The 22,897-nt window shown below is 41.5% G+C and overlaps 1 protein-coding gene across 2 annotated transcripts in view; it reads left to right on the forward strand.

Moving 5' to 3' along the window:
* Positions 1-22,897, forward strand: part of RPRD1B (regulation of nuclear pre-mRNA domain containing 1B) — a 56,091-nt gene that overhangs the window by 9,270 nt on the left and 23,924 nt on the right. The window contains exons 3-6 of one of the 2 annotated variants that reach the window (XM_043478749.1): positions 3,984-4,117; positions 12,167-12,279; positions 13,821-13,947; positions 19,778-19,953. In XM_043478749.1, the coding sequence (XP_043334684.1) occupies positions 3,984-4,117; positions 12,167-12,279; positions 13,821-13,947; positions 19,778-19,953 (550 nt within the window). The remainder of the gene's footprint in view (positions 1-3,983; positions 4,118-12,166; positions 12,280-13,820; positions 13,948-19,777; positions 19,954-22,897) is intronic. The other variant, XM_043478750.1, reaches the window with a different exon arrangement.

The following is a 22,897-nucleotide window of genomic DNA, read 5'->3' on the forward strand; positions in this document are numbered from 1 at the left end:
ATGTCAGACTCTGCAACTGCATGGACGCCAGGCTTCCCTATCCATCACCTTTTCTACACAATTGCAAAGGACTGTTTTTGCTCTGCCCTTACATGAGGTGCTTTTGGAAGTGCTGAGTGTACTTAGAATTTCTGTCCTGAGTAGGCCCGCCATTGGCCTGCTGGGCACGGGATAAGAGAGAAACACGAGCTGCAGTGGGTGTACCGAGGAAGGCAGTGCCCTTAGAACTGCAAAGGAAGACCCGTAACCTGGCTTGGCGGGCCCTCGGGTGTCCAGCTGACACTTCAGTCAGCAGTCCCACATGGGTGTAATACATACTTTTCACTTTTTAGAGCAGATTTTCAGTGGTTAAATTTTTAATTAATTAGAATTAAGATACATACTAAGTTGTGTTCCACAAAATAAGTTATATATATACTTATCTCTGTTTATTCATTGATAGGTGGCAAGGGGTTTTTTGGTGCTCTTTCACTTAAATATCTCTATTTAGAATGGAATTAGTACAACTTGAAAAGACAGCTCCTCCTGTCATAAAATGATTTTATTGCTTTGGTTGTATCCAGTTCAGGTGCTAAAGTGACTTCCACTTCATTGGAGCTACTTATATACAGCAAAGCCCCATCTGTAAAAAGATTTTTTCACTGTTGTGTCTCTGTCTTTGTTTTACTATAGTGCTTAAGGAATCAGCCTATCATGGTTAATTCACTCATTAAACTAGAGCGCCCTTTTGGCTTTAGCCTTTAATGGTGAAAGCCTTTTGAAAATCTTTTGGTGATAACAGATTTGAGCATCAGTATCCACCGTCCAGTAGTGAGACGGCAGCTGTGCTGTCAGCCTTCATGGAGCACCAAACCACCAGCTGCAGGAATGGTGGGTGGTGTTTGGGTAGGTGTCCCTCACAATCCTTTCAACTAAATCCTTGACAGGAATTTGTTGTCGTGATTGGTTTCTCTTTTAAGAAAATTTGCAGACAACAGATCTTATTTGTTTAATTTTTAAAATACATATCTTTATTTATTTGGCTGTGAGCTGTCTTCATTGTGTCAGCAGGCTCTTTCCTTGTGGCACACAGTCTCTAGTTGCAGCACGTGGGCTTGGTTGCCCCTTGGCATGTGGGATCTTAGTTCCCCTACCAGGGATCGAACCCACATTCCCTGCATTGTAAGGCAGACTTAACCACTGGACCACTGGGGAAGCCCCAAGAGAACAGATTTTATGTTAAAATACCAACCAGTTAAACTCTGGTTAGTTGTGATTTTGTTACAATAGTTATAATGACTTCATTTTCCTAAAGCCTATATTTGATCACATTAGGGACTTTGTTGCCTCCAGGATAAAGGCCATAATGACTTAACAACAAAATAAAGTCCTGTATAGTCTCAGGCCACTCTGTCTGTATCCCTCCAGTTTCTTCTGTTTCCACACACTCCCTGTAGACTTCAACTACCGGAATTACTCACAGCTTCCTGCTGTTTACCTTGTTCCATTTTGGGGGTTCCGTTCAAGGGAGCAGAGATAGCATGAACACAGTGACATTCACCAGTGGCAGCAAAATGCTGAGTAGAAAATACGGTTGAGTGTTCTAGAATGTGAAGGTATGGATGGAGAGGTGGGGTGCTGCTAGATCAAGCCCTAGAGGTGAGGACCTAGACCTTGTTCAGTGTATTCCAAGCACGGTATTTCACAAACCCCAGTGAATGAGCTGATGAATATTTAATTGAATTGACATCTGACGTGAATGACCTCCATGTAGTAAAATGGTCTTTGACAGCTAACTAATTGTCTGGCCTACTGAAACCTATCTAAAATTTTATTCAAAATATTGCAGTTCAGCATTTATTGTGCTTATTCTTGGGCATATAGCAGTGTGGGGAAGACACATCCCTGCCCTTGTGAAAACTACATTCAAACGGAAAGAGTATAAACAACAGGGAAACTGTACATACAGCACATCCAACTAGTAAATGTTATGGAGAAAAATTAAGCAGGAGTAAGGAGTGTACTCTTAAATAGGAAGGTTAGGAAAGGATTCACTGGAAAGGTGTTGTGTGAACAGACACACCTGAAGGAGGAGAGCAGAGGGGCCTTGCCGGGCCTGAGCTGTGTTGGGTAATGTGGTTCCAGGCGAGGTGCAAAGGCCCTGAGGCAGAAGGGCCAGGGAGCTGTTGTGGAGGGAAGGGAGAGTGAGGACAGAAGGTGAGCTCAGGGAAACGACGGGCTGGCCTGAGAAGGGTTTGTCGGCTTTATCAGGCCTTTCACTTTTATTCTGAGGGAAAGTGTGAAGAACTGTTGGAAGTATGGAGAAAAAGTGACGTGAACTGCCTTCACAATACAGTTAGGATTGGAGTTTTAAAACTTAGGAATAGATGGTTGGAGGACAGGGTGGAAGCAGGGAGACTAGTGATGAGGCTGCTGTCGTCATTAGACAAGAAATGATGGTGACTTGGACCAGTCTGATAGCAGAGAAAGAGAAGTAATTTGCTTCTAGATGTATTTTGAAGATGGAGTAGAGATGTTTTTCTTATAAATATCAAGGTGATATCTTTACTTTTTATAAGTTATCAGTGGAAAGTTTCCCCCCCCTTCCTCATCGTGACCTCTGACTTATTAAAAAAAGGCTGAACAAAAGAATAATTAATTTTGCATGTATCCTGATTTAATTAGTACTTTGACCCCCCCCCCCAATTTAGCGAAATTTGCCACTAATAATTCGTAAGTAATTATAATACTCTGACCACATGAGTTTTAAAAGTGTTGTCAGGGCTGGTGGTGGGTGAAATTCCCATCTAAGTTGAACTTGGTATGGAGGGCTTCCCTGGTGGCTGAGTTAGTAAAGAATCTGCCTGCAATGCAGGACTTTCCAACTTCCCTGAGTTGGGAAGATCCCCTGGAGGAGGGCATGGCGACCCACTCCAGTATCCTTGCCTGGAGAATCCCCCTGGACAGAGGAGCCTGGGGGGCTACCTTCCATGGCGTCGCAAAGAGTGGGACAGGACTGAGCGACTTTCACTCACTACTTCTTGAGTTTCCTGTTAAAGCTGTTGACTTAGATGCTAAGATGTCAGGGTATCTCTTGTGTAAAATCCCTCAGTGCTTCACAGAACAGAACAATTCAGATTTGTTTTCCTTTCGAAAAGTCTTTCCTCCACGCTTCCACTTGCTGTCTGACACTTTATGGTAAACAACTGTCTTACGCTGAGTGTGAGCTATGGTCATTGCCCTAAAAAATGGTCTGTTTTAAGAAGAGTAACATGTCAAGAATAAAACTATCTAGCTGCTTTCATTCAGATATAAATTACAAAGAACTGTATTATGCTCGGTGTGTTCTAAGATTATCTGCTCAACACCTTTGTGTGAACCTGGAAGGTAGACCTAGCAAGAAATGAAAATAATTATGAAGTAGTGAGTATAAAGTTGAGATTAGTCTTGACATATATATGTGTACAACTGTATTTGTGCATGTTAGAGGTGTTGGTGTGTTAGCATTGATGAGTTGTTACAAATGTATTCCCCATTTTAAACATTTGATTTTAATCATTTTTTTTTCTCATCCTAAAAAGTTTTGGCCTGCCTTGATTTTTCAGCAGTATGTCTGGCACTAGATTTAAGTTAATTCATTCTAAAAAACATGCTGTCACAATTGATATGATTGGTTTTTGATAATTTTCTGTCAGTGAAAATGAGCCTTTGGCTTTTGCCCTGTTTGCCTTTCAAAGAGGATAAAAGACACAGATTACTTTTGTAACATAATCCCTCTCTCTTCACTACACGCCACAGGGAGAATATAGTTTCTGGTGAAGTTTTGAGTATCCATTAATTACAGCATGTACCTTAGTCTTCCTTCTTTTTTTAAATATGTAAATCATGTAGTCAGTTGTTGGTGTTTTCTGTTTTTGTTTTTGTTTTTTTTAAAGTAAATCTGTCCTAATTAAAAATAAAAAATCTTAAGCTTATATATATATCTTTTCATCTTTTCTGGGCAGAGAGGCAGATGAAGGCTGTAAAAAACCTTTAGAAAGATTGCTGAACATCTGGCAAGAAAGAAGTGTGTATGGCGGCGAGTTCATCCAGCAGCTGAAGCTGTCTATGGAGGACTCCAAGAGCCCTCCCCCCAAAGGTAGAGACATCACCACATGCTTACAGCTCTTGGTCTTTGCCTACTTTCGAATCAAATATGAAAAGCTGCAGTGGGGGTTGCTGTGAACCACCAGCGATTGTATGATTCTTCAGAGAGAGATGATCATAAATGATGGTGAGAATTTATGTAGTGCTTGCAGCGTGTAAGCCTGGTTCTAGTATTCATGCTATTCATCATCTCGTCCCCTACCTTTTGCTCTGTATGGCACCCCACTCCAGTACTCTTGCCTGGAAAATCCCATGGACGGAGGAGCCAGGTAGGCTGCAGTCCATGGGGTTGCGAAGAGTCGGACACGACTGAGCGACTTCACTTTCACTTTCTCCTTGGTTCACTCCTGCCTTTCTGAGACTTTCCTCGCACAAGGGAAGGAGCAACAAACTTGTTTAGGGTTCTAGGGAACTAGGAAGTACCCTGGGTAAGATTTTGTCCTAGCTTTGCTGTTAACTACTATAGGCTCTTGAATAAGTCCTTTAGCCCTTTTGGAACTCAGTTTCATTAAATATTCATGTGGTTTGAGGACGTACTTTTGATGGGTGTCAGCTGTCATCAAAAATTAGTTTTGGTCTTTACTGAACCAAGAATATCCTCAGGTAATGTGTACATGCATGTATGTAAATTTTGCCAGGTCCTTCTTAAAAGCTATGTTGTTTTTTCCTTTGAAGAGGAGTAAGATGAAACATTATTTGGTTCTTTGGCTTCTGGTTAGTTGTGATTGAATTCTGGTTGGCACAGTTCTCATGTGACTGCATATATACCCATTGCCTGGAGGATCAAGTCTGAGTCCTGTCGTGGTGTACTCTTTATAATGTGAGCTAGTCTACTTTTCCAGATTTTTGTCCCATTTCCTCACATGTACCATATTCTTTGGCCACTCGTAACAACTTCCCCTCTGGATGCTATGTGGTTCCCCTTACTTTGCATCTGCTGTCCCTCTGCCTAAAATGTCTTTCTGCCCCTTGTACGTGGTGAACCTACTCTTCAAGAATGCTACTCTCATTCTGACATCTTTGCCAGCTTGTCTGGGCACATGTAGCCAATTCCGTCCTTGTTCCTCTGGTACTTTGTACACATGTCTGCAATAGAATTTAACAGTGATTAGCATACATAATGATATCATTCATTTAGCAACTCTTTATTGTATACCTATCATGATCCCTTCCAGATCTGAGTTTATATGTGTTTTAAGGTAGAGTAACTTTTCTGTGAAACTAGAGGTTAGAGGCTTGCTAAGAATGGCATAAGTGTTTTCACACTGCAGATCATTGTTGTTTTACTTGGAGTTGACAGAAGACAATTTTGGGGTCACTCTGAAAAGCAGGATATTTCCTGCTTTGGATTCTGGCAGTGTTTGTGTTGTGTCCTTTGGAGGTTTCTGCACAGCGTCGGGGAATTATCCAGCATTCTTTTCTCTCCTCTAACTTCAAGTTCATTGGTAAACAGTGCTGATTTCTTAAAAACACCTTTGGGCAAGTAGGAGAGCTCTGAAAGATGATGTTTGAAGCCAAGTGTTGAATTTCAATTCAGCAAACATTTGCCAGACATATGCTATGAGTAAACAGCTCCGCTAGACGGTATAGGAAGGAGCAGAGAGGAGTGAGAAATAGTTCTGCACTCAGGGAGCAGTCAGACTAATTGGGGGATTTGTGGTAGCAGTAGATTTGAAAATAGCTCCATTAGGTTTCTGGGTTTTTTTTTTTTTTTGAGTGTCTAGACATTAACAATAGAGGCAATATTCCTTTACTGTGGAGGATGATGCTGATCCAAAGATAATTTCTCTTTCTCTAGTTTGTAAAGATGAAAACACGTATCAAAAGGTTCCAATGTGTGTATTCGTCTCAGCTAACTCACTGTCTTCTCTCTGTCTTTTTCAGACTTCAATTACCAGAATATTTTACATGATCCTTTCAGAATGTTGATGAGTTTTTCCAGAAACTTATTTCCAAATTTAAATAGTCCGTTTATATTGCAGTGTTAATTCATGAGTAATTCTTTGTCTGCAGACAGCTTTATAGAGTTTACCCTTGGAATAAAAATTTTCCTGTGGAACTTTGGCAGTTCTAATCTTTTAGAATGTGTGAGTTTAGGAATTTTTAGAACTGGACTTTTCTTGAGTTTATATACCTGTGATAGTTTATGGTGAACGATTCGTGATCTCCGAAGAAGATTTAGCTGCTGGACCAGGGACCAGGCTTGATCACTCAAGAGCTTTTGTGTAGCTGAGTTTTATTAAAGTAAGACAAGGGACAGAGAAAGCTTCTGACATAGACATCAGAAGGAGGGTGGAGAATGCCCCCCTTGCTAGTGTTAGCAAGGGAGTTACATACTTTTTAATTATTACAATAAATCAAAACAATGCCTCAAGTTTGTGAAAATTTATCAGACCCACTCCCACAATTTACATTTTAAGGTAATAGGATTAGCCAGAAGGTTTTCAGGAAGGAGAAACTGCCCTCAAGCAGGATACATTGTTGTTATATAATCCTTAGTAGAGTTTAAACTGAGCTGTTTGTTGTGTAATCCTCAGTTCCGGGCTTAAAGAAAAAAACGTTTTATGTGACTAAGACTAACGAATGTAGAGGAAAAAAAAAAAGCTTGTCCTTTCCTCCTCCTTGAGAGTTCCAGACCCCTGTCTCCTCCTTGAGAACCCCAGACTCCTCTCTCCTCGGGGACCCCCAGACTTCTTATCAACCTGCCTAGGAATTGACTCTCTCACCTGTCTCCCAGGTACAGGACCCAGGGATTCTAGAGTTGTCTCTCTGTTCTTAGGAATACTCAAGCCGTTGCTTGTCTGGGTGGCACCTCATCATTCACTTGAGTCCCACATGAATCCTGCAGTGTCCTGTAGTTGTAGGCTTTGGGAGGGAAAGGGAGACACAGAGGAAGCAGGATTTATTCGGCTCCAGTCTCTCTGCTGGCTTCTTTTCCTGTTAATTTATTTTAGGTCCTTGAGAACTATATGTATTTGGTATTGTATTTCAGATGACAGTATTAAGACTTAAAAGGATAGACTAATTTTGTCCAAGTAGATACAATTGATAAGTAAGTCTATATAAACCCAGGTCTATATAACTTAAAAGCGTATTTTCTTCACACCATAACTTTTCCTTGCGAGCACATGGATTCAGTAGACTTGAATTAGGATATGAATTCATGAGTAGGTCACTCAACTTCCCTGGACCTTTAGTATAGTTAGTTTAGCTATTCAGGGCAAGGGTTTGAAAGCAAACTTCCAGAGTATGAATCCTAGCTCTGTCACTTGCAAGTTGTGTGACCTGGGGCATGGCATTTGACCTCTCTGAGCCCCAGGTTCCTCACTGTACAGTATGGCTATTAATAGTAAGACCTCATAGGCTTGTGTGAGGATTACTTGAGATCATGTAGGTATGAAGTTATTAATGTGATCACATGACTTCTTTTTGGCACCCCGTCCCCCCCGCCCCAGTTCTAATATCTAATATTCTGAGTTTCTAAATACAAGCCAATAGCAAAAGTAGGAAGAGTCTTGTTAGTATTTTCAGTCCCTGAGATTTTGCACAAGGCTGGAAAGCATGGTGGTTCAGAGCACACACTCTAGGCTTAGCTTCCCGGGTTCAGGTCTGGACCTGGCGGTTCAGTCCAGTGAGATGAGATGGATCGGGTGCTTCCAGAACTGTGCCTCGAGTGTCAGCCCTTGGTGTGCTGCACATTTTTTTCTCCCCACAAGTAGAAGTTAATATGCTTTTTAAAAGAAAACTCTCTTATTTTGCAGGGAGGGGACAAAGAATGAGGCAGCTGTTAGAAATAGTATTTCCTGATTCTTTTTCATTATAAAGGTAATATAAAATCTGTGGGATTTTTTTTTCTTTTTTTTTAATTTTAGAAATTTTTAGTAGATCTTTAGAAGGTCCAGCTTTTTGGGTAGATGACTGCATTTTGTAATGTGATTGGGGTTCCTTCGGGCTAATTTCTTGCCTTAGAATTAGTTTTAGTGTCGGAAATTCTATCATAGTCAGGTCTTTAAGAAGCATAACACAAACCCTTCTGTCACCAGAGCATTTGACAGTTAGCTGAGTGCAAGGCCCCCTGGAGACACAGGAATGAGTTGGAGGATAGAACAGAAGGTGTGCAGGATGAGGACAGAAGGAACTTTGCCCCCGAGGTGTTTGCCCTGCCTATGAATAGAGTGAGTGAGGACGTGAAAAGGGGATGAGTGGAACTGCTGTGGTCAGAGCCGAATGGATAGCGGAAGGTGCCTGATCTGACATCCACACAGGGACAGGCCTGGCAGATGCCTGGGTCGTTTTAATGGTTGTGTGACTCGACTGAGGATTCTGGGCATCCTCACTGCCAACTCTGCACTTGAGCAGAGGAGAGTCCGGTTCCTGTAAAGGACGGCAGGGATGGTCATTTGTGGCACAGCACTGGGGCTTTCCAAGCACTGTGCTCCCTCTGCCCTCAGGAGGCTTCAGGCTCAGGTGGGTTGGCACTTTGCTGAGCATCGTAGGGCTGTAAAGGAATAAGGTACTGACGGTTTCTATCAGAGAGGGAAGGCCTGTGCCTGCCAACGGCCATGCAAAGTAGCAGGGCCAGCTGCTTTCAAAGAGAAGCCCATGGGGTTAGAGGGAGACGGTGACGGTTGAAAGGGAGGGCTGAGAGTGATGCTGCGTTATCATTCATTACCAAGTAGACCGAACCTCGGTGGCCTTTCCAGGGTTTTGAACAGAGGCCTGATGGGGCCAGAGCTCAGCTTTAGGAAGAGAGAATAGTCCATGTTGGAGAAGGAGTGGTTGGAAGAGGCAGGATGCAGTTGGGACAGCGGTCTGGATGAGGCATGAGAAAGGACAGGTGGCTGATAAGAGGCTTTGAGAAGAAGCAGAAAGAGGACATATGGGAGAATTCCTCACAGGTGTGAAATCTGTTACAAGTTGGGACTTGGGGAGAGATTCTGCTGTTCTCCAAGGCATGGTACTTGGAAGATGGAGCCAATGAACGTGTTCATAATGGAACTAGATAGCTCAGGAAAGGTGGAGCCCTGTGGGGGAAATGATAATTTATTTCCAGTAGGTCCTCTAAGTGGAGACAGGAGAGAACTGGAAACGTAGGATGATGATGGTTACTTCCTATTACACCCTCTTCCATCAGGATGTGAAGGATGGAAATAGCCCTAAAATTGTCATCAGTTTGATTTCAGTTTTGCATTGCTGTGAGTGAGTGAGTGACAGCAAGAACTCCTGCTTAGGAGACAGAAAGCTTTAGCTGTAGGACCCAGACTTACTAAACAAGTTCTCTGGCTTTAGAGAAATCTCAGCTGGTGGGCCTTGACATTCTCATGAAAAATGAGTGGGGGAGCACTGGGGAAAGCAAAGACATAGGTATGAGTAAGGGCTTCCACTGTCTGAATTCAGTGATTCTGAGTGTCTTGAGATGTTCAGTGATATGTGGTTTTTATATGTAATAATTTCTGTATGAGAGTTGGAAACTCAAGTTTTATAATTCTTTCTACCTTCTTTAGTGTATTTAACAGTTATTTATGGAGCATTCTCTTCTAGGTGTTTGAAAGTGAACAGAACAATACTATAAATTCTTTTCTGCTCCTGTGCTTACATTCTTATGGCTACTAAACAAACATAGCCATTTTGATGCTGTAGTGACTGAATGCTGACGGGGTCATACCACACTCTACACACTACTGAGGCAGCCACTGTATGCAAAGTACTGCTAGATATTTCATATGCAAATTGTAGCCTTACAGGTTTTCTGTTTGAAAAATACAGCCATCCTTGCTTTGCATAGTGTAGGACTGTAAAAATGACTGGTCAAGCTGAAAACCATCCAGAGTGATCTTAATAATCAGTGGGGAAAGTTACAGTTGTTCTGTAACTTAAAATTTTTTTGTCAAAGAAAGAAAAACTCACTGTTGATCACAATTGTATAAGAAAAACAAGAAAGTAAAATAAAGGCTTATTTAGCATGTTTTAACATAAATTAGAAACATGAGTTACAATGTTTATTTCTCTGTAACAGACTTATCAAGAGTGTTTGAACAAAGCTTGTTGCATCTTTTCCATCTTTGTCATTTTCCTTCCTGACTTTGGATCAGTTTCCAGCATTTTTTCCTTTGTGCTTTCAGTGTTGTGAAATATCTCTTAAGCGTTCATCTAAAGTGAATTTTGTCAGCATCACTTCCTCTAGGACATTGTCATTCTTTTCATCACAACCACTTTCTTCATTTATGTTGATAAGTTAGCCTTCACTAAGTTCCCTCTGGCTATGAATCCAGAGTCTCTTGAAGAACATGACAAGGGTCCGCATCCCTACAGCCAGCTGTCTCTTGTACAGCCCCATTTATGTTTCATGTGAATTTCATTTCCAGCATTAATTTTAGTTTCTTTGTTGCTCTTTCATCTTTGTCAGTCAGTTCCCTGTTTTGATTATTTTTATAAAATGTCATGTGGATTTTGACACTGGGAGACTAACAACACGACTGAACACTTTGTTGCCTATGTGTGAACTGAATAACAGTGACCAGTTACTGACCTTGAAAGAAGTGATGTGGTCACTAATCATGATGCCCTTCTGTTTTTTACATAGTGATTTGTGGACCAAAGTTAGCAGCAAGGTTTGTTGTTGATGCAGTTACTCTGAGTAAATACACCATGACAACGGAAATTTTAAAGTGTGTTGTTGGGGGAATGGTGTTATTTAACCAAACCATGGTAATAAGTCTGTGCATAATAGAATAGTGCAAAGACAGGACTGCCCATCGTACAAATGCTGCTGTTTCTCTTCTTTAGTAGAGCAAACAAAACATTAAGAAAAAAAAAAAAATGAAACCCATGATATTGACTTGGCTTTCACGTCAAACATAGTTTGCTCAGTTAATATGTAAGGTAGAGAACAGGAGATCCATCCTGGGTTCCAGAAGAGAATGTTGAATTAAGCAGAAAGTATCCGTGTCCTATTTATAACTCACAGAGTTCTGAGGCAGGTGCGTGGTGCCTTTCACTTAACAAGATGAGAGGATAGTTGTGTGGCACTAAGTAAGTTTTAGTTGAGTTCAGTGGAAAGAACACAGATGTTGAAATCATACCATTACATGAGTTATTTAGCCTCTCTGGGTCTTCATTTTCTCACCTATAAAATGGAGACACACAGCCCCTTAGAATTGTTGAAAGGATCAAATGTAAAGAAACTGTTGGAATTCCCGGCATATGTTAGGCGTCCAATAGTTTCTTTACTTTACAAACTTGAATTTCTTGTTTAGCTTTATGTCCCTCAGTAGTTTGGCATTTATTTTGTATTGTCCAATTTAATGCAAAAGGGATGACTTTGGAATTAATACATCCATCATAAAAATTTAAGAGCACATGATACAGATAATGAAAAAATGTAACCCGTTAGCCTCAAAAGTGGTTAATTTTAAAATGTTGACTTAGGTCATTTCTCTAAGTAGTATCATCATGCTCAGCAATGGTTATTTTAAATTTTAGTGTAAAACTAGGTTTATTTTGTTCTTAAAGGGATGATTTAAAGGGTATTTGTTTTTAGAGCTTTTGATACAGCCTTATCGATGGGTCTCTCTCTACTGCTTATTTTCTGAAATGATCCCAAAAAGTGCGAAGTCTCTCATTTTACACACGGTATAGTCTCTATAGACCTTGGCACTCGTTGGCTTGCTTCTTCATTATATTTTCTGTTGAGGTTTGTTACCTTTTTACTTTTCCTGTTAACTTTCTGTTTTCTTTTAAAGATAATGAGGTTTTTAGTGAAATGTGTTCGTTTGGTAAGTTTCACTTTTAGATGCTTTTCTCTGGTGGTGTTTTTCCAGTGAATCAATCTGAGATGACTAACTGAGGCCATTTTGACTCTTCTCAATAATGTATGGAATGACCATCACTTGAAAATAAGTGGCATTAGGGTTAATGTTAAGCCATCTCTGGAAAGGTACACTCTTTTACCCTTTTTTACTTGTGACCCATTGTGCTTAGCGTTTGACCTACTTCTTCAGGCTGCAGTGACCCACATGTATCACTTTTTTCTTTCCTCTAGCAACAGAGGAGAAGAAATCTCTGAAGCGAACTTTTCAGCAAATACAAGAGGAGGAGGATGACGACTATCCTGGAAGCTACTCCCCCCAAGATCCTTCTGCAGGACCCCTCTTGGTATGTCCTGACCCCCCAGAGCATAGGGCCAAATGGCTTGAAGGGCCCCCTAGTTGAAGATTCTGACCACAAGGTGGAGCTAGTGATCAATGGTATGGAATCACTGGAGGGCCGCCGTTGGCACTGGGTGCAGGATCCACGTCGTGAAGCAGGCTTGATTTTGTCTTTGCATGCCTCAGACTCTGGGATGGATTTGTGTTTTACAGAGTAATTGGATTTGGTGTTTTTTCACTCCTGGAAATTTAAAATATTCTTTAAAAGCAGTTTTTGTAAACTGGTAGATGTTACAAAGACACTCAGAAGTCCTCTACCATGGCTTGTCTTATAAGTAAACAACATGTTAGTATCTAAGGATAGTCTGTGTAGAAACAGCAAATTTGCCACACTGTAGCCTATTTAAATATTAGACCAGGTGCTAGCATTGACTGAGTTTTTGGCCACTTATTTGCATTGTTTGACCCCCTTGTGTAAGTTAGTTCATGAACTCTATGGTTGGTTCGTTTTAGCTGTCTGTTTATTTATGTATTCATTTACAGTCAAAGAAAGTGAGTCTCAAGGAGACAGATTAAGTAACTTACTCGGTGTTTTAATTGAATCTGGGCCTGGCTGACTTCAAAGCCCATACACATTTCACTGAGTTTCATTGCCTCTTATTCTGCCTAATGCAGCTTTATTTTATTACACATGAGTGTGCTTAAGGCCTGTGTAAATAGAAAGCATGTCTGATTTGTGTTATGTTAAGATGTCAGATTAGCCTTGGAGTTAAATGAAAACAGTATTAGGCCATGTATCTTTGCATTTAAAAATTTTCAAGAGAACAGCCCAAATGACCAACTTTCAGGATAACCTGACTGCCATCGCCATGGTACTCTGGGGGGGTCACTGTGAACTAGCTCACCTGTCAGTGTTGTATGTTTCCCTGACAATTAAAAACCCTTTTTGGTATACACAGAATATGCATTCTTGGTTTGTTTGGGGTTTTTTTGGTTTTCTTCCCTCTTTGTTTATAATTAATGAGCTTGACACATTTAATTTTGGTAGTGGCTGCTGAAATCAAAAACATCATCTTTGTGGCATTCATTTTGTAGAGCAAATCCAGGAAAGAATTGAAGTAGCTAGTGTCTTTTCATTTAATCAGTCAACACACAGGTTGCTAGAGCATTTGGTACGTGTTCCTTTACTCTAAACTGGAAACCGTTCTATACTAGAGATCATGCATCCTTTGAAACTAAGCAATATAAACCAGACTCCATTTTCTTAAGTTGCCAAAAACACACTCTTCAAGAAAAAATTCTTTTTCACAGTTATGTAGAATTTCATTTGTGTTCTGCCTCATATTTAGAAATACTATGTGCATTCTTGGAATTCGTATCACTGATTCAGTATACACTCTGGAGTAAGGACAGTGGTTCTTTTCTAAATGTCAAGGATGATCATTTTTAGAATTCGCCTTCACCTTGTTGAACTCCAGCTAAGTTTCTCTAAACCCCACATCCCCACACGTCTTCATGGATAGTGTTTTCTGTGTTTTCCTTGTACAGACTGAGGAGCTGATCAAAGCTTTGCAGGACCTAGAAAATGCTGCATCGGGGGATGCTACTGTCCGACAGAAAATTGCTTCTTTACCCCAGGAAGTGCAAGACGTTTCTCTTTTGGAAAAAATAACAGGTGAGAAGTTAGAGGGTGGGTGAAGGATGAGGGAGGGGGAACATAACTCCAGTGCATCAGACCCCGGGACATGCCAACATCTGCAGATACAGACCTTCCACCTAGAGCTGGGTTCTCTATTGTCTTAAGATTTGCAAACATAGCTCACAGACTGAACAAAGGAGCTGCTGGAATAGTCTGATCTTGAATAGTGATTCTAGGAATTATTGCAGAAATGCTAGCGTGCCACAGCCTGTGGTACTCAGTTCAGGTAAGGTCTTTTGAAACCAGGGTACAAAGTGTGTGTGTAGGAGGGAAGGAGGGGGAAGCATTAAACTCATGACCCTCTTAACAAAAAAAAATGTATGACTCAGTGTCATGATTTTTACACTGTACCCTGCCACACCCCCTCGAGGTTCTTCAGCTGAGAACCCTGGGTTTGTATTGTTAATCATATCATCTTGCCCTTGTGATGATCACCCCCAATTAAACAGGGAGGGGCAGTTGACATTCTTCCTGCTTTATTCTGTGAGGAGATGTGAGGGAAGGCAGTGCTACCCAGACAGAGCGGGCGGGGAGACCTTCAGGCTGGAGTGGGTTAGCTAGAGAACACAGCACAGCCTCTCGGCTCCCTCGCTGTACTGCCCCCACCCCAGCCATCAAACCCACTGGATCGAACGACCTGTTGAGCCCACAGGCTGTTGATCTTTCCCCCTTTTCCCAGGCTTTAGCCCCCTCCTGGCTTCGTGCTCTCTGTAACTCAGCCTCGGGTCTTTGTAATCACCCTTCACACACACCCTCAGTGTCTTTCGCTCTTTTTCCCGTTCACCCTGTAGTCTCCTGGAAAAAACCCAACTTTTTGAATCGCAATCTGCAAAATTGAAAACAAGTCAATATAAAGTTAGCAGCGTGTGTAATTGCATTTGTCTGTCTTCGCTGACTTAAAGGACTTACATGGCTTTTTAAAATTATTTATTTATTTTGGTTTTTAATTATGGTGAAATACACCTCACTAAACTTGCCATCTTCACCATTCTGAAGTGTACCATTCAGAAGTGCTGAGTACATTCATGTTGTGCAACCAATTTCCAGAACTCGTTCCATCTTGGAGAACTGAAGCTCTTTATCATTAAAGTAACAATTCACTGTCCCCACCCACCCCGCAGCTCCTGGTGGCCGCTGCTCACAATTGTATGTGGCTGGGCAAAACAAATGATAAACATTGGCTAACTTTTCTTCCTATTTCTGTGGATGAGCATGCTGCTTTCTAAAGCAGCCCCTTGCCTAGTAAGCCCGTTTCTTCTTACCCGCCAAGGGCACTGCTCTGACAATTCTTCCCGTTTCTCCTGCATCTCCAGTTTTGTTTTGTTTTGTTTTTTCCCCCCCTCTACTGGGTCATTCTCCATAGCATAAAAATACATATTTTTTTCCCATGTGGGAAAATTTTTTTTTCTTGGCCTGATACCTTCCTCCAGCTATTGTCTCCTTTCTCTGTTGTGTAGCTAAACATTCTAGATAGATGGCGCACACTCACCTGTCTCTGTTCTTCGCCCCGCCCCTTTTGCTTTCACTTTACTGACTGCTCTTATCAGTGTTGGCTGATGACTTCCATGTTGCTGAATTCAGTGGTGAACTTTTTCTGCCTATTCTTTTGTGTGTGTGTGTGTGTGTGTAGCAGAGTTTTATTAAAGTATAAAAAGGGACAGAGAAAGCTTCTGACATAAACATCAGAAGGGGGACAGAGTATGCCCCGTCCCCACTAGTCTTATCAAGGCCTTATATATTTTTGCCCATTCTTAATTTGGCCCAGTTGATCATTTCTTCTTCCTAAAAATAGTTTCTCACTTGGTGTGGTAAGCAGAATAATGATTCTCCCCAACTGTCCATGTCCTAATCCTTAGAGCCTGTCTTACATAGGAAAAGGGACTTTGTGGATGTGGTTGAGTGAAGGATCTTGCGGTGGGGAGGTTATTCTTCTGGGTTAGTCAAGTGGGCCGGGTCCTTAGAAGAGAAAGGAGAGCAGGAGTAAGAGATGTGACTGGGGAAGCAGAAGTTGGAGAGATGCATTTTGAAGATAGAGGAAAGGGCTGTGATAATAAATGTCAAGATAATACGTTTGTGCTGTTTTAAGTCACCAAGTTTCTGATGCTGTCTTGCTGGCAGCAGGAGGAAGCTGGGAACCCCGTGTTTCCTAGCATTCCTCTCTAGTCTCTTCTCTTTTCAGGCCCTTTGTTGATTTCTTCCCTTCTCCTTCTCTTAATTTTGAGTAATTAGCTCTCTTCCCTAGTTAGTTTCACTGACAGTTCCTTTCATCCTGTTTGCTGACTTTAAATAACAATTTTTGTGCTAATGATCCCCTAATTTACATCTGTAGGGTTGACCTCTCCCTTGAACTTGAGACCCATACATCCAGCCTCCTGCTCTGAGTGTTACTTAGTTGGATATCCTGAAAGACATTTCAGACTTGACCTATCCCAAACCAAACTTCTCCTCTTCCCTCCAGTTTTGTCTCATGGTCTTCCCCATCTCAGTAGATGACCCTGTCCTCATTCCTGTTGATCTGAACTACAGCTTGAACCTGACACCTGTTACCACCTCTGCTGCTGCCCCCTGCTGGGAGTCTCCACCATCTCCACTTGAATTATCCCAGTAGCCTCCTGTCTGCTCTCCCTGCTGGCTCTGTTACCCAGCCATCAGTCTGCCTTCAGCATAGTAACTGGAGTGATCCACTGAAATAGAAGTTGGATCATGCCCCACTCTGCTCGAACACTCTGGCCATGTGGCTCCTTGCCAAGCACTCTCCAAGGGCCCTTGTACTTGACTGTTTCCTCTGCCTGGAGTGATCTTCCCCAGATGGTCACATGACTTGTTCTCTCACCACCTCCTTCCAAATGCTTTGCCTTATTGTTCTCTAGAGTTCTTATATTCAGCTGGTAAATAAGTAAAATATAGTGTATTATTTATTTCTCTTCCTCCCTGAGAATGTAAACTTAAAGGCAGAACGTTTTTGTCTTTTGTGTTACCTGTTGGTTCAGAGCCTAGAACATCGCTGGACACACAATAGGAGTCCGCTTATATGTCAGGCTAATTGGAGGGTTTGGGGTATAAACTTCTGATGGGAGTGAGTTTAGTGACCTGCTGGGAGAGAAGGTGGGTACCGGGAGGAGAGACGGCTCTACTGAGTAGCGCTGCCGTAAGAGGAGCAGGCTTGCGGCCCAGGAACTGGGGAGGGACACGTGGTCAGAAGACGGAGCAGTGTGTGTGCGTGCCAGTGGGGATGCTTCTCGGGAAAGAGTCGTGATGGAGCTGGGGAAAGGCAGGTGGCAGTCCCAGACAGTGGAGTCTTGGAAGAGGCAGATGGGATGCCCATGCGTAAGTGAAGGGGTGGCTGAAAGAGGCACACAGCCCTTGTCTGTGGACTTGGGAGGGCAGAGCATTTGAGGGTAGCCACAGGTAAGTTCATCCAAGTGAGCATCTCGCTGCTACATTTCGACTGCATTTTTTTCTTTGGCTCATAAAACTGTCACGGGTTCTTTTTCTGGGTTGTAATTATTTGAATGAATTATTTCCCTTGTACAACTTCATGGAGTGTGACAATTGTTTTTCTTTTTAATCTCAAAAAGTAGTGTTTTACTTGTCATTTCCTGCCACAGGCCCTGAAACATTTTAATGACATTAACCATTACAAAAATAGTTCAGCAGTAACGAAGGTAACCAACCTAACGACCCCAGCAACTTGTTCCTAGACTGTGCCACCAGTCTAGAAGAATAAGTTTCGCTGTCCTCTTTACCCTCAGTGACTGAAATCGTCTCTCTCTGTTTTCTCTTTGGCTCACTCCTCCTCCACCAAGAACATCCTGTTGTTTCCTTGTCCCTGAGGAGCCTAGAAGTACCTGATTTTTGGCATCAGGCCTAATTTGGAATCCCTCAACAGTTCACCTTCCAGTATTCATATTGAGGCAGCATCTAATAGTCAGGCACTGTTTGCCAGAGAAACTCTGTGGGGAATTCTTAAATCCGGGTTACCTGTGATTGTGCTGAACTCTCTCACCTTGCCCACCTGTATTCAGAAGAAGCAACAGATCTATATCACTGACACTCACTTTCAGTTTATCCCATGGAACTACTGGCGTCTCTAGTGCTTTGTTTCAAAGCACCGAACTCTCTTGATCCTTTAAAGCCTTTTTAGCTATGACAAACCTAGACAGCATATTAAAAAGCAGAGACATCACTTTGCCAAGTCCGTATAGTCAAAGCTATGATTTTTCTAGTTGTCATGTACTAATGTGAGAGTTGGGCCATAAAGAAGGCTAAGTGCCAAAGAATTGATGCTTTTCAGTTGTGTTGAAGAAGACTCTTGAGAGTCCATTTTACAGCAAGGAGATCAAACCGGTCAACCCCAAATATTCACTGGAAGTACTGATGCTGAAGCTTCAGTACTATCGGCCACCTGATGTGAAGAGCTGACTTATTAAAAAAGATCCTGATGCTGGGAAAGATTGAAGGCAAGAGGAGAAGAGGGCGACAGAGAATAAGATGGTTGGATGGCATCACCGACTCAATGGACATGAGTTTGAGCAAAATCAGGGAGATAGTGAAGGACAGGGAAGCCTAGGGTGCTGCGGTCCGTGGGGTCGCAAAGAGTTGGACACGACTGAGCAGCTGAACAACAGCAGCAACAACATACATGCTTAAGTGTTATCTCACCATCCCCACACGTGTTTAATCATACCAGTTTTTTGAAATACAAATCATCCTTTGTCTTTTCTTACTTCCTGAGGTTGAGTGTGGTTCACCACTTTTTCCCAAGGATACCCTTTCTTATGCTTCGATTCTTTTGCAGTTTCTTCCTCAGACAATGAGCTGAAACCCATTAATTGGGCCTGAAGTCAGTCTGGTAGATAATAACCATCCTTTTTCTTTTTTTTAATGAGATGGCAGATAGAATGCTCTGCTCACACTGAAGGAAGTATTGTCTAATGAAACTTTGGTTTCTTTTTTAATATATATTTATATAAAGTGTATTTCTTAGCATGAGTCACATTCAAAAGCATTTAAAAGCTTCTATTTTATCAGATTCTATATTTTGCTTAACAAAAAAGGTTTAATGCTTACACACATTAAGAAATAGAATCTTACAGGTCCATTTTATTTATTTTTAATCAAGCTTTTTTTTTTTTTTAAGTCTATTGAATTTGTTATAATGTTGCTTCTGTTTTATGTTTTGGTTTTTTGGCCCTGAGGCATGTGGAATCTTGGCTGTCCAACCAGGGATTGAACCCCCACCCCCTGCATTGAAAGGGGAAGTCTTAACCACTGGACCACCAGGGAAGTCCCTATAGGTCCATTTTAGAGGTATGGTTTTGAGTCCGCAGCTTCCCAGCAAAGCCAACGATACTGAATCTGTTGTGTAGCTTTCATTGTTTTAGTTTTCAGACTCAAGAAATGGGTGCTTAGTTTTGTATTTCAGATGGATGTGCAAAGAATGTTTAATGATGTAATATGAAGAAAGCAGTTTTGAAATTTTCAGAGATGGGGAAATATTATTTCACCTATAACCTTAAATCTGTTTGTTTGTAGAGCTTTTATAGGAATAGGCATTTTGAAGTCCTTTGTCAGATTCACCTCTTTGTACAATTGCCTCACTTCAGGTAGTTCGGAAAGGTCCCATCTTATTGACAGGAGTGAGTACCTTTGATTTTTCTGCCAGCCAGTCCATTGTCTACAGGTTCCAGCCTATTCTTGGACTTGAGTGTTAGGGGAGAAACTGCTAACGTTCCCTAGAAGTGTTTGCAATTATGCCTGTGTCATTATTTATTGTCTCTCTCTTTTTGGTTTGATTTGTATTTAGACAAAGAGGCAGCTGAACGTCTTTCAAAAACAGTAGATGAAGCATGTCTGTTACTAGCCGAATATAACGGGCGCCTGGCGGCGGAGCTGGAAGACCGACGCCAGCTGGCTCGGATGTTGGTGGAGTACACCCAGAACCAGAAAGACGTTTTGTCAGAAAAGGAGAAAAAACTGGAAGTGAGTACACTGCAAGGCAGACCCAAACTCCCCAGGTTTACCTTCCTGGAGCCCACATTAGGAGGGTTTTATTATGCCTTAATGAGCACAGTTTTTTCTTTCATGAGATGAGAACATCCATCAGATACTCTAATGATTTAAACCAAGTTGAAAATCGAAGTCGTGTTTTTATATGTCCAGGAAAGAACAAAGTGGAATGCAGAAAGCAAGCAATGAAGTCTTAAATCACAGCATTTAGGGTCTCATTGCTTTAGTTTGAACTCATATTTCAAGAAAAACAATTGTAGATTGAGGTTTGAGAAGAGTAGTCATTCAGCACAGCCAAGGAATGATTGCATTTGGGAAATGCTTAAAACTTTCTTTTGGATTATATTGAGATTTATTTCCACCCTGTATCCTTGCTAAGGCTAGTAAGTAGTGTGCCTCCAAGCTCTGTCTGCAGTCTGTTCTAGAATTCCACATAAACCTAATAATGTTTGTGGAGCCCAGTTCTCAAACTGTTGAGAAGGAGCTGATTTTTACCCTGAGTTGACATTGCCTGAATGCCCTTGGAGAGCGGCTCCAGAACTAATTTCTCTCCATGCATTTGTCTGGCTTAATTAAATACCTGGCAGTTTATCTCAGTCCTTTGATAACTGAACCAGCAGTACGGATATCTGGGAACTTTTGCTTGCATCCTGCAGCTAGGCTTCCTTTTTAGGAGTTTCTGCCTTTCTTTTTTTCAAAGAGACGTAGAGAAGAGTTGCAACCAGTGGCTTGGGAAGGGGAGACAGTTTTGAGTTGAAGAATCAAGTCATTTCTTACAGGAAACAGAGTAGATCAAGGAAGTCGGGGGTTTGTCCCCATCTGCCAACCCTGCACTCAAAAAAGACTTTCTCAGGCCCAGAGGGACAGAAAAGTGAGCTAGCCCTGAGGCTGCCAGGATTATGTTTGCCTTTCAACACAGTCATTTGACTTGTGCAGAGAAATGAAAGATGGCGCTTCTTCCCATGTCGTTACCTGCAATGACTACGGGAGCTGTGATGGGTAGTGCTAGTGGGAACTTCATATTCCTAGCCAGCTTGAGAGTGGAAGATGGGAAAGAGATATAAAAATAGTATGGCTTAGATTTAGAAATCAACACTGACCAGAAATCCTAAGGGGAGTTTCATGGGCAGTACCAGACGGTCATTTATCTGAAATGCTCATCTTTCACTGAGGAAGCGTTTTTAGACCTGTGCCCCGGGACTAATAAGAGAGTGTAATTAATGATTCTGGTTGTAAGTCACCATACCATCTGTTGAACTGCCCCTTGGCGACACATTAAGGGCTTTCTCTGATCTGTCAGACATTGATTATCATGAGCAGCTGCTGTTGGGTGGAACGTGGCAGGCTACCATAGAGGACAGAGTCTTTGAGAAGGAGATTGGGTTGGTACAGTGAATTAACTCTTTGTCTCCTTTCCTCATGGTTGCACTTTCCTCCCTATGTTTCTTCTGGGGGAATCTTCCTGGTTTCAGTAGAACCAATGGTTCGCTAGATGCCACAGGAGGTCATTAAGGCAGAAATGGATCAGAGATTTGGATCCGTTTCGTTGCTTTCCAGCCCCAATTTTTTTACTCACTTGGGCATTGGAATTCCATTGCTTTAAGAATCAGAACAGGTATGTCCCATCACCCAAAAGTATAGATTCTGAACTCCCAGTTCTTATCCCAAACCATGTCTGTCAGCCACATGAGTGAAAACTGTTCATTGTAAAAATGGAGCTAAATTTGCTACATTTAAAAAAAGCAAACTGCTAGATATAAGATGTTGAGAGATGGTTTTCATTCTTTATCTGTGTTTGCTAAAACTGTGAACAGTCTGCTCCCTAGAATCTGAGATTTTTTTCTCATATCCCATAATAGACTGATCTTAATTCCATTATATCTTTATGGTGATGATAAAACTTAATAAGTATGTGCCACTTGAAAGACACATTATTACTATGATTTCTTCTAAATCTTCCAAAAGTGTCTTATTGATAGGGACAGTACATAAAGTATATGTGTTTTTTTAACACTTTTTTTTTTTTAAAAAAAAACAGTCCTTGTTTTAAAACTGCCACATCAGAAGAGTAATGAAATCTGCTTTTATTTTTTAATCTTTTCATTGCCATCAGTGTATGAACATGGAATTCTTAGAACTCTGGAAATGTAGTTATTTGCTTGAGAGTCTCTTTTCTTCCCAGAGTTCTAATTTGATAACACATAACATTTTTTTCTACAGATTTATATCTTCTATGAGTGTACTTCTTTATTCTTTCACTTGAGAATTTTATCTTAGTTTCTCAGTGTCTCCTGAACTTTGGGATAGGAAGTATAATGATTTCAGAGTCTAGGATGATTCAGACCCTGAGACGTAGAAGACAAGAGTTATGGCTCCCAGAGAGATTGTGTTTCTGCCCTCAAGGAAATAATATTTTTACATAAACAGGATGGTTGAACATAAAACCAAACCAAGGGATCGTACGTAATATAGATCAAGGAGACAGTTGGCAATTATGATTGTGGTTGCAGTTATAATTGTGGTTTAAGGTTAAGTCTAAACTTCCTGGCAGGCAGTAAAGCCTTTTCATAAGAGGAAGTAGCAGCTGAAGAAGGGAAATACATTTGTAAATGGAGAACAACCAAACTGGTGCAGACAGATGAGTGAAGGAAGACAAAAGACAGAAGGTATGGGAAGCGGGGTCCCAGAGCCCTCCCATGGGAATTAGGCGTCATACTCTTTCAGCAACAACAAAACTCTTTGAGCAGCTGCTCATTCAGCGGTGAAGTTAGCAGAGCCCCTGCCAGGCAGGAGATAATGGAGATGAGCAGGATATGTGCTCTCCCTCAGTGAGCTTCCACTCTAGTAGAAGCAAGAATGAAGTTAAAGTAGAATGTGAGAAATGTTCTCAATAAGGGGCATATCTTAACTCACTATG

This window comes from Cervus canadensis, chromosome 10 (assembly GCF_019320065.1).
Source record: "Cervus canadensis isolate Bull #8, Minnesota chromosome 10, ASM1932006v1, whole genome shotgun sequence".
NCBI lineage: Eukaryota > Metazoa > Chordata > Mammalia > Artiodactyla > Cervidae > Cervus > Cervus canadensis.